The 12,594-nt window shown below is 35.3% G+C and overlaps 1 protein-coding gene across 1 annotated transcript in view; it reads left to right on the top strand.

The window, feature by feature from the left end:
* LOC129504494 (phospholipid-transporting ATPase IB-like) overlaps positions 1–12,594 on the top strand; it is a 158,885-nt gene that overhangs the window by 26,176 nt on the left and 120,115 nt on the right. Inside the window, exons 9-11 of the mRNA XM_055317216.1 lie at positions 5,180–5,307; positions 6,368–6,479; positions 10,180–10,336. Coding sequence (XP_055173191.1) covers positions 5,180–5,307; positions 6,368–6,479; positions 10,180–10,336 — 397 coding nt within the window. The remainder of the gene's footprint in view (positions 1–5,179; positions 5,308–6,367; positions 6,480–10,179; positions 10,337–12,594) is intronic.

Below are 12,594 nucleotides of genomic sequence, written 5' to 3'. Positions count from 1 at the left end.
TGAAGAGAGAATTAATACACTCCCGATCGAAGGAAAAATAACAGAATTTGTTGCTACAAGACTCACTGTAAAAGAATGGCTAAAGGAAGGTTTTGAAACAGAAAGGAAACCATAAAAAAGGAACATAAGGAAGAAGGAAGAAAGAACATGATAAGCAAAAATAAAGCTAAATACAATAAGCTTTTTTTTTTCCTCTTGAGTTTTCTAAATTATGTTTGGTGGTTGAAGCAAAAATCATAAAATTATCTGATATGGTTCTAAATGTGTGGGAGAAATTTAAGATATATAATGATGAGGGTAAAGAGACAAAAGGAAGCAAGGCTTCTATATTTAAACTTGTAAAATGATGATACAAATAAACTATGAGAAGTTGCTTATTAATAACATAATTCCTGGAGCAACCACTGCAATAGTTATATCAAAGGAACATATTTTAAAACAAATAAACCAAAGTGGAATTCTAAAAAATGTTCAAGTAATCCAAAGGAAGGCAGGAAAAAGCAAAAAGCAAAACCAGAAAGGAAAAATAAAAATATCAATAATTATATTGAATATAAATGGTATTAATATGCCATTAAGTATTGAGTTAAAGTATCATCTAATGGGTTAGAAACATGATCCAACTATATGCTATTTATTAAAAAAACATTTTTATTTATAATGGTGTAGTAAGGTTAAAAGTAAAAAAAATGGAAAAAGATATATCATGTAAAGATTAATTAAAAGAAATCAGGAATAGCTAGATTAATATCAGGTCAAATAAACATCAGAGCAGATGAAATTGCTAGTGACAGAAAGGAACATTTTTTATCATTATACAATGATAAGGGAGTCAATCCACCAATAAGACATAGTAATGCTGATGTGTGTATACATCAAAAAACAGAACTGCAAATATGTGAAGCTAAGAGTTATAGAATTTAAAGGATAAATATACAAATCCACATTTACACTTGGAGACTTCAGCTACCCTCATTAATTGACAGAACAACTGGATTGGATTTGAACATTGTCAAAGATACAGAACAATGTGCCATTAATCCACAGGATCTGTTGATTTATATTTATATAACATTCAACAATACCCAACAAAAGAAAGACACACAGTCTTTTCAGTGTACAAGGAACATACACTAAGATAGACAATACCTTTGTCATAAAATTAAAAAAATTGAAACCATGGAGGATGTGTTCTCCAACCACAATGGAATAAAGCTGGAAATCAGTGATAAAGATAACAGAACCTACAAATGCTAGAGAAAGGTAAATTGAATAGCCCAATAACTACTAAGGAAATTGAATTTATAATTTAAAAACTCCCCCAAAAGAAATCTCAAGACCTACGTGGTTTCACTGGAGAATTCTAACAACATACAAAGAAAAATTAACATCAATTATACACAGTCTCCTCCAGAAAACAGAAGAGGAGGGAGCACTTCCCAACTCATTTCATGAAGCTGTTATTTTTACCCTGATACTCAAATCAGACAGAGACAGTGGAAAAAAAAGAAAACAGTCCAATATCCTTTATGGGAATAGACATTCAGACTCTTTAAAAATATTAGTAAGTAGAATTCAGCAATATATGAAAAGAATTATAAAGGTTAATTCCATGTAGTTACGGCTTGTTTAATAATTGAAAATCAATTCATGTAATCCACCATTTTAGGCTAAAGAAGAAAAATCACATAATAATATCAATACATGCAGGAAAAGCATCTGACAAAATTCAGTTTCAATTCATGATAAAAACTTAGAGAATGTAGAAATAAAGGAGAATATTCTCAACTTGGTAAAGAACATCTACAAAAACACTTAAAGCTAATATTAAAAATAAGTGGTAAAATATAAGTGGTAGAGACTAAATGCATCCCCCCGGATGGGAAACAGGCAAGGATGTCTGCTCTCACTACTTTTGTTCACATAGCATTGGAAGAGGTAGGAAGTACAATAAGAAGAAAACAGGCCTACAGATTGGAAGGGAAGTAATAAAACTGTCTATTTGATTTGACATAGTTGTCTACATAGGAAAGTTGTTTACTTAGATTCCTGAGAAATCTAAAATAAAATGAAATAATGTGTTTTTGGCAAGGATGCAGGATACCAGATAAACATACAAAACCACTTTATTTCTTATAGTGGCAATAAACATGTGGACCCTGAAATTAGAAATACAGGGTCAGGGCACATGGGTGGCTCAGCTGGTTAAGCATCTGCCTTCAGCTCAGGTCGAGATCCCAGGGTCCTGAAATTGAGCCCCTGACTCCCTGCTCAGTGGGGAATCTGCCACTCCCTCTCCCCCTGCCCCTTCCCGACTCATTCTCTCTCAAATAAGTAAATACAATCTTGAAAATATAGTTTCATTTATAAGTGCTCAAAATATAAATTAGGTATAAATCTAACAATACCGACAGGACCTGAATGCCAAAAATTTCATTATAATGTTGATGAAAGAAATGAAAGAAGATCTAGATAAATGGAGAGATAAACAGTGTTCATGGATTGAAAGACTCAACGCAGTAAGGATGTTAATTCTCCCCAAATTGACATATAGGTTTAATGCAGCTCCTATGAAAATACCAGCAAGACTTTTTGTAGAGACAGATAAGTTTATCCTAAAATATGTACATAAAGGCAAAAAAAACTTTAGCTAAAACAACTTTGAAAGAGCAGCATAAAATGGAAAGTGTAAATCTATCTGACTTCAAGACATTCTGTGACTACAGTAATCAAGGGTGTATAGTTTTGGTAAAAGGATGGTCACATAGCTCAAAGCCACAGATAGAAAACCCAGAAACAAATCTACACAAATGTGCCCAAATGATTTTGTCAAAAGAGGAAAAGCAGTTCACTGGAGAAAAGATCATCCTTTCAACAAATGGTGCTGGAGCATTTGTACATTCATAGGCAAAATAAATAAACTGTTGACCTAAGTCTCATACTTTATATAAAAGCTAAATAATAATTTATCATGACTTAAATATAAAATATAAAACTTTTAGGAAAAAAAAATTGGAAAAAAATCTTCAGAATTTAGAGTAAGTAGGCCAAGATTTCTCAAAATCGATACTAAAAATATGGTCCAGAAAAGGAAAAATTGAGAAGTTGGACCTTATCAAAATGGAAGGCTTTCGCTTTTGAAGAGGATGAAAAGACAAGCTGAAAACTGGGAGAAAATATTTGCAAACCACGTTTGACAAAGGACTGGTATCTGGAATATATAAAGAACTCTCCAACTCTACAGAAAAAAAAAAAAAGGCCAAACAAAACAATTCAATTAGAAAATGAGCACAAGGGATATTTCATAGAACAGGGTATAAAAATGGCAAATAAGCACATGAAGACATTTTCTACATCATTAGCCATTTGGGAAATGCAAATTAAAATCAAAGTGAAACGTCACTACACACCTATCAGAATGGCCAAAGTTGAAAATAGTTCCAACACTGAATGTAGGTAAGGATGTGGAGAAACCGGATCATTCAAACACTATGGGTTTGAATATAAATATATATTTATATTCAATATATAAATGACACAGCCACTTGGGGAAACATTTTGGCAGTTTTGTATAAAATTAAACATGCAACTATCATATAACCTGTAATTGTACTATCCCAGAGAGATGAAAACCTAGGTTCACATGACAACAATAAACATGCAAATGTTCATAGCAGCTTTACTAGAGGACACTCTAGTGGGTGAATGTTTAACTGTGATACATCCACTTATTTTTGTTTATTGATCTTGAAGCCAACCACCTTCCACTCTATTACACATGTTTATGATTTTTAAGTCAAGGAGATAGGATTTTTTGGGTAAAAGAATCCCCCCCCTATCTTTTGACATTACCCAGAAACTCCTGAGCAGTTACAGATATTTGGTGATAGAACCTAGTCTCTTCTTGATCCTAACGAACATGGAAATGCTTTAACATTTTATAGCTAAGTGTGAATAGTTGCTTTTTGTTTGCTTTTTATCAAATTTGTGAAGTTTTGCTAAGAGTTTTATTTTTCCAGTATACATCTTAAGCCTTTTACTAATTTTTTCAGCCTCTACTGACATAATAATGCTTTTTCTTTTTAAATTCATTAATATATCACTTGAACATCTGTTTTTGAGCTTACTGGCAATACAAATTTTCTTTAGGAAGTACTTGTTCATGTGGTTTGTTCACTTATATATTGAGATATTTGTAATTTTTATTGGTTTATAGAATTTCTTTACATATTTTTCATACCAATTCTTTGTCAGTTATATGTGTTACAAACATCTAGAAGACACTTACCCAGTTGGTAACTTGCTCTTATGTTTTCTTTAAGGCATCTTTTGATTAACAGAAGTTCATCCCAGACTGTCTCAATGTTGGTTTCTGAGCATCGAAACCTCTAAGACATTGTTTGCATGCCTGAGAATATTTGCATTATATATTCACCTTTGTTTGATATTTGGGAAGATATAACATTTAAATTTAAAGGGTCTTTTATTTAGATAATTAAAAATTCACTGCCTTCCTGTATCTTGTATTGCCTATTAAGAAGACTGATGACAATTTGATTCTTGTTTTCCCGAAGATAATCTACTTTTTCTCTCTGGAAAGTTGAGATCATCTTATTGCAATGAGAAATTCCTTAGGTCAGTGTTTCTCCAAGTGATCCCTGGACCAGCAGCATCACCATCCTTTTGGAAATGTGAATTCTAGTGCCCTGCCCCAGACCTACTGAATAAAAACCTTGGGTGTACATCTCAGCAATCTGTATTTTAATAAGACTTCCAGGTGAATCTGATGCATGCAAAAATCTGGAATTGCTATTTGAGATCCTTGCTGCTCTTAGCGTGGTCCAGAGTTCAGCATCATCAACTGAAGGCATAAATGTATCAAATGTGATATGATGTTTGGTTATAGTGACTTCACTTTCAAAAGTGTTATTTTCATACAGAGATGATGAAAACTTAACTTTTCTACTCCTTTCAACCTTATTAAAGTTATTTGCAAAATTCTGGTATGGCAGTTTTCTAACAAAGTTTATGTTAAAGTTTGATATACATTATTATCTGTTAAGTGCAATACATTTTTAGATCCTGATTTTCATAATTTTATTTTATTAACTACTAGAGACATTGAAATTTGCCATTAAATTTTTATTTTCATTTTTTTAACTTTGACTTTATTTTACAGGCTTTGTTAGAAACAGCTCAAATGCAAACAGAAAGGCAATTGTCAAGCCTATCTGGAAAAATAGAATGTGAAGGACCTAATCGTCATTTTAATACCTTCATTGGAACCTTGTATCTAAAGGATGAAAGGTATCATCTTTCTCTCCTCAAACATTTTATTTTAAGATTTTATTTATTTATTCATGAGACACACACACACACACAGAGAGAGAGAGAGAGAGAGAGAGAGAGAGAGAGAGAGAGGTAGAGACACAGGCAGAGGGAGAAGCAGGCTCCATGCAGGGAGCCTGACATGGGACTCGATCCTGGGCTCCCAGGATCAGGCCCTGGGCTGAAGGTGGTGCTAAACCGCTAAACCACTCAGGCTGCCCCAAACATTTTTTTTAATGGAACAGAAAATATGGCAGTTTTTGTTCTCTTGGTTGGTAACATTTTAAACCTTTATACTTTTTCATTTTTTTTTTACTTGAAGCATCAGTATATTGATATAAAAAGAAAAAAAAGGATGGCATTTTCTTAATCAGTGTACCTGCAAATGGAAGGGCTTGAGAAGTCTGGTCCAAGTTCCTTTTGCATACAAGCACTTAGCACATCTCTTGGGGTCAATTAGTGGGAAGAATAAGGTTTTGAAAGTCATCTAAGAAGAGAATCCATTAAGGATTCAGTTTGACAATGATGAAGGATTTTTCCTAATTTCTGCTCCACTTCTACTTAGCTTCCACCTAAGACTTTTATAGAAACATCTTTTATATAATGAGTCAGCCTGGTGCGGGAGCAGAGGAGGACAGGTAAATATGGCAGACTGAGCTTGTTTTGTGTGCTCTGAATGACCACGTCTAATCTTTTCTATAGATTACCAAACTGGCACACAGGTGTTTATTCTTCTTCTTACTTGACAGTAAGTTTTGTAGGCTCTCTAGGTATAAGAGATATTTTCTTTCTCAAATTTTAATCGACATAACTTTGGGTTAGTGAGAAATGGATGATAACACAATTTTTTCCATCCTCTTTTAGAAGTAGGTACTTTCTATGAAAACACATTTGTTTTTATTGCTACTTCCCCTTACAGTTGGACTTGACAAAAGGAAATATATATAAGATGAAAGCTTAGGCTTGCTATGCATTGTGAAAAGAAAAAAAAGAAAAAAAAACTTTTTGGTAATTTATAAATGTTCTTCTTTATTTTTAGCCCCGTTCCAATTGGGCCTGATCAGGTCTTGCTAAGAGGTACACAACTTAAAGATACTCAATGGGTCCTTGGCATAGTTGTTTACACTGGATTTGAAACCAAATTCATGCAGGTAAAATAATTTGTGATGACAGTATTACCTCTACATTTTTTTCTTTTTTCATGAAGTGAGGGGTTTAGCATTTATCTCTTAAATTTAGGAAGCTTATTTCTGTTTACTAACCTGAAGTTTGAAGGGAGATCCATATTTCATTTCAGTCTATATGCCTCCCATTTGTGATAAGATTATTTTGGCCAAAATGACATTAGAAGTTCTGTGTAGGGGATCCCTGGGTGGCGCAGCGGTTTAGCGCCTGCCTTTGGCCCCGGGTGTGATCCTGGAGACCCGGGATCGAATCCCACGTCGGGCTCCCGGTGCATGGAGCCTGCTTCTCCCTCTGCCTGTGTCTCTGCCTCTCTCTCTCTCTCTCTCTCTCTGTGATGACTATCATAAATAAAAAAAAATTAAAAATAAAAAAAAGAAGTTCTGTGTAAATTCTTACCATCATGTACCATTCCTCTCAATTGTCTTTCTTTCTTTCTTTTTCTTTCTTTCTTTCTTTCTTTCTTTCTTTCTTTCTTTCTTTCTTTCTTTCTTTCTTCTTTCTTTCTTTCTCTTTCTTTCTTCTTTCTTTCTTTCTTTCTTTTTTCTTTCTTTCTTTCTTTCTTCTCTCTTTCTTTCTTTTTTATTGCTTAATGAACAAATATTTAATAATATGTGTATAGACACATAAATGTATGGAAAACATTTTGTGTTGGCAAAAATAGTATCAATCTGTACAGAATACTATGTGAATTGCTATTGAAGACTTAAAATTACATTCTATATAAACATGTGGAGGGACACCTGGGTGGCTCAGTTGGTTGAGCTTCTGACTCTTGATTTGGTTCAGGTCATGATCACAGGGTAGTAGGATCGAGCTCCACACCTGGCTTCATTCTCAGAGCTGAGTCTGCTTGAGATTCTCTCTCTCTATCCCTATGCCCCTCTCCCTGCTCATGTGCATGCATGCACTCTCTCTCTCTCTGAAATCAATAATCAATCAATCTTTGATGTTGGAAATGACATAGGTACATTAAAAAGTCTAGGGGAGAGAAACTATTATAAAAATCACTGCAGTGAACATGGATAGCTGCTTTTTTTTAATAGAAGATAAATCTCTGGCATTGAAAGTATTGAAAATAAAAAAGGCAGCATATTTTTTTCAAGTTTTTATTTAAATCCAGTTAGGGAGAGATGGGTGAGGGGATGGATTAAATAGGTGATGGGGATTAAAGAGTGTACTTGTGATGTATTCCAGGTGTTGTATGGAAGTGTTGAATCACTAAATTGTGTGCCTAAAAATCAATCATTGTGTTTCAAGAATCCCTTAAGACAACTTTGTTTTGGAGTAGGAACTTTTTTGCGTGTTTATTGTTAATGAGAAGTAACTTAACAATAAGTCTACCCATTATGCCATCCACTAAAATACAACATTTGGTTTGGACTGTTCATTCTACAAATATCTCTTTAGTACCTATGTAATGCCAGACACTGTACTAAGAACTTGGGGGTATAGTTGACTCAAGGGCACTTGACTGCCCTTGAGTTACTTGCAGTGTGTGAAGAAAGATGGTCAAGATAATAATAGCAAGAGGTCACTCAGGAGGGGTAATTATAAGATGCTCTGTGTCTACATAGGAGCTCCATCTGACCTGATGTTGAGGCTCTTGTGGGGAAGTAACATGTAAAGCAAGACCTGAAGGCTGAGTAGAATACATGGAAGTATCAAGGGCATGGTGAGGTTCAGAAAAAAAGGGAGGCAGATAGGAGAGCAGTAGACCAAGAATTGGCATGTATCCAATTGAGGAATGCAATTTAGTGTGACTGTCTTGTAAATGGCAGAGAAAAAGGCATAGAATGGTGACAGACTAGTCTGGGAAAAGTTGGGGGGCTGCATGACTGAGGACTTGGATACATTTTCTTGCAAAGCTATGACCAGTGACATCCCACTCTGTTTGCTTCCTGATTTCTTGTCTCACTTTTCTTTTTCCTCCATTCTTCCTGCCCTGGATTGTACCCCACAATGATGCATTAACGTGTACATTTTCCTTGTCTTCTGTATATTGAGAACCCCAGACTAAGAAATGATATAAACACTATCTACAAACAGAAGTTTGTATTTGGACAGGGAACCAAGGGCAACATAGAACCCACATAATCATGACCCATGATTCAGTTGTAAAATGGACAACCCTCCAACAGTACACTTCAAATGATTATGCTGTATTACTTAATTGTACACCTGGTTATACAACATTGCATCTTAGGTTTAAATGTCCTCCTGTTAATTTAAGAAGACCGCTCCATTATCCTCCCAGTGTGGCTTATCTGTGCTGCAGCTCGTGAGAAAGTGCATCCTTCTCTAACACATTATTCTATGGATGTAAATCATTGCAAATGTGTATTATACATGTTGATTGTGTCATTTCAGAATATCAGAAATTTCAAAGAGGGCTTTTTCGTGACTTTAGGAAAGAAAGAACTAGTAAATGTCAATATTTCCTTACTGTAAGATTTTAAGTAGAACACACTTAGCTGGAATCTGTTCTATATTGTGTAACATTTGAAGACATTACTTATATAGGTTAACAAAAGAGAAGGAATGACATGATTGCTTTGGAGATGATATACTTAAGTATATATATTTTAAATTATGTGCACACACATGCACAGACATTCACTAATAATATGCTTAATGCAGTTAAACCTAGGATCATAAAAATCTTATTCCTATGCTTTGTAAAAAAAAGTTGAGTAATTTAGATTACTAATTCATATTTTCAAAGCTTGTAGATTTTGAAGATTTATGCTTCCACCTTAAAAAAATGTAGAAATGGCAAACAATCTGGCAAAGTGTGTTTGAAAAGTTAAATATCTCTTTATCTGTATATTTCTATATGCTTGCCAATTATGTGTTATGTATTTAAAAACTAAATGTACATTTATTGCCAGCATTTCAGTAGACTTCTGCAGGCAATTATCAGGAATTTATGGGCAAACTTGAAATGGTAATAGAAAATTATTATTTGAAACTCTCAATGTAGCCCTAACCCAAAGCTTTGGTTTCCCTAAAATATGCGTGTGTCAGAGCAATTATTGCACTGGTAAAATCTCGAATATTTTGGAAGGTATCTTTCTATGCTTTTTTTTAAAAATGTATTTATTCATAGAGACACAGCTAGAGAGAGAGGCAGAGACACAGGCAGAGGGAGAAACAGGCACCATGCAGGTAGCCCGATGTGGGACTCGATCCCGGGTCTCCAGGATCACGCCCTAGGCTGCAGGTGGCGCTAAACCGCTGCGCCACTGGGGCTGCCCTTTCTACGCTTTTTAAACCAGAAATAATTCAAAAACTATAAATACCAAAGCCAATAAATTAGTACTGTCTTTTTATTTGGGGGGGGGGGGTTCTGTACCAAAGATCACCTAGCTGTCTGATTTAATACATTTGATTTTTTTTTATATCCTAGAACTCTCAGTTGATAGATTGCTTGCATGAATATGTTCTTTGTGAATTAGTAACAGATGCTTTAAGGACTGAATGTGGAGAAACCATGTCATTCAACGCTGTGGCACACTTTTAGTCGTGGCAGTTATTTGGCAAAATATATGTTCTCCTTTTCAACTGTTGGGATTTTTTACTTCTTCCTGCCACCAAAATATTCATGCATGATAATTCCTCTGATGGTTTTTCATTCTCTTTGGTGCGTGTGCATGTGTTATTTTGCAGAATTCTATTAAATCGCCTCTCAAGAAATCACGTGTTGAGAAGGTGACCAATGTGCAGATCCTGGTGGTGTTCGTGCTGCTTCTGGCCATGTCCCTGGTGAGCTGCTTGGGAGCCATACTCTGGAATGTAGAAGGCACTTGGTACTTCGGGACAAAAGGTAAGTGTCTGGGGGTGGTAAGGAGCTACCATTTGGGGAGTTGTAGTGCTTCTAAAATGACTTTAAACACTTGTTTCCACGTTTTTATTTGAAAGGGAAAGTCCTTGTTTTAACTGGTGGTGGGTTTTTTTGTTGTTGTTATTGTTATTGTTTGTTTTCTGAGATGCAGAGGATTAATGAATTTAGAAACCGAGTGTTTCCTTCTTGACATTGTTCTGCCAGTTCCACATAATCTTGGCTTTCCAGAATAAAGGAGAGGGAGAATACAGGCAGAGGAAAGAGATGGGAGCCAGACAGACAAGGCCCACTTCTTCGTCAACAGGAGAACTTGGACAAAGCTTTTTATTTCTTTGAGCTTGGCTTCCCTCATTCGAAAATGGGGATAATACCCACTTCACTGGGTTAGTACAGTGCTCTGCACACAATGAATGATGCCAAGAAAATGAGGACAAGGGGCCCCACAGGGGATTCAGTGGTTAAATTGACCAGAAGGTCAGCAAAAGACTTAAAGGTAAACTGATACTTGACATTCAAAGTTGTCTTTTTTTTTTTTCCCACTTCTTTCTTTCCATGTTTTCAGAATTAGCCATCATGCATCTTTCTGCCTTTTCTCATCTATCAGCTGGAGATTTTATTGTTCTAACTTCCCTTGAGAGGATCTGTCTGGAGCATCTTAAAAATATAGAAGCTAAGATAAATACTTTGTAGGTTGGATAAAAAAAAAATAAAAGATTCATTCTTATGCAGTTTGAGTTTCTAAATGGTACCTGTTCAGTTTCTATCTCAAGCTTTTAGATTTTCAGTGATTCCAAAAAAGTAATCTCAATTTAAATATGCTTATTTAATTTGCCCTAGCCCAGGGCTGTGAATATTATCTTATTTAGAAACAGATATAAATTCTTACAAAAGTCTTACAAAAATAAAGTTTTATTGAAACACAGCCATACTGATATTTTGATGTCGATAAAAATGTGTCAAGTTCTGCATACCCTACAAATGACCTGTACTTACCTTCTGATCAGACTTCTTGAAAGAAGACACAACCCTCACTGTTTCTATTTTCTTACATCTTGGTCACTCTTGGGTCCATTTCCATCTGCAAGCCACTTCAATCCGTCTACTGGAATTGTGGCACAAGGGTAGGAATCAATTTGTAATTGCCAAACCCAATGGTCATTTTTTAAGTGGAATCCATTTGGACCTACGCCACCCTCTTATTTAAAAAAAAAACAAACCACTCTTCTCTATTTGATTTGTAGAAACATTGATCCACCTTTTAAATACTAGTGCTTTTCAGGATCCTAGGTTAACCAAGAATGTCTCAACTTGGGTCCATAAATCTTGAGAATTTTGTGAAAATTTCATTCATTTATGTATGTTTGCATTGTTTTTTTCCTGCAGAAGGACCTTCACCAGCTTCTTAGGGATTATCTTGTCCAACTAGATCCTTCTAACAGAGCTCACTCACTCTAATAATCTCAACTGCCATCTATCAGTTGATGTCTTCTACCTGTTTGCCTCCAGCTCAGATCACTCTATGAATTACTAACATTGTTTCCTGGACATTGCTTTCCAGGTATCATGTAGACTTCTTAACTCAGCATGTACAAAACTAAATTCATCCCCCCCCCCCGCAAATCAGTGTCTATTTTCAGTATTCTCCATGTAAACTGTAGGTACTGCTATCCAAACATCATCCACGCTGAAACATAAAGGTCACTCTTACCCCTCCTTCTCAGCTTCCTCCTCTTTTCTCCACTCATACCCTCATGGTCTTCTTCATCCAATCAGTTCCAAAGTCTTGTTCATTTCATTTTTTCAATATTTTCTCTGTGTGCACCCTCTTTTTCATCCCTGGACTACTGCTACAATTCTCCAACTGGTTTTCCAGCCCTCAGTCAAATTCCACTCAAATTCATTCTTCATACAGTTTCTAGAAAGATGTAGATAAAAAGTAGTTAAGAATACATGTAGTAGCCTTAGTGTATCCTATTGTCTATAATGGCTTGGTAGACTACTGCCTGATGCCCCACTGCTTGCTTTTGTAAATAAAGTTTTATTGGAACATGGCTGTACTCATTCATTTATGTATTATCTGTGATTGCTTTTAACGCTACAATAGCAAGGTTGAGTAGTTAAAAACAGAGACTGTATGTCCTGAAAAACCTAAAATATTTACACTCTGGCTGTAGATTCCTGGCCTACAGGGTCAAGATAAATCTCCATAGCATGGCACTCAGGAGTTTTATAACCTGGTC

The sequence above is a fragment of the Nyctereutes procyonoides genome, unplaced genomic scaffold (assembly GCF_905146905.1).
Source record: "Nyctereutes procyonoides isolate TBG_1078 unplaced genomic scaffold, NYPRO_anot_genome, whole genome shotgun sequence".
NCBI lineage: Eukaryota > Metazoa > Chordata > Mammalia > Carnivora > Canidae > Nyctereutes > Nyctereutes procyonoides.
Note: the sequence above shows the minus strand (reverse complement) of the source record. Positions and strands in the feature narration are given on the sequence as shown.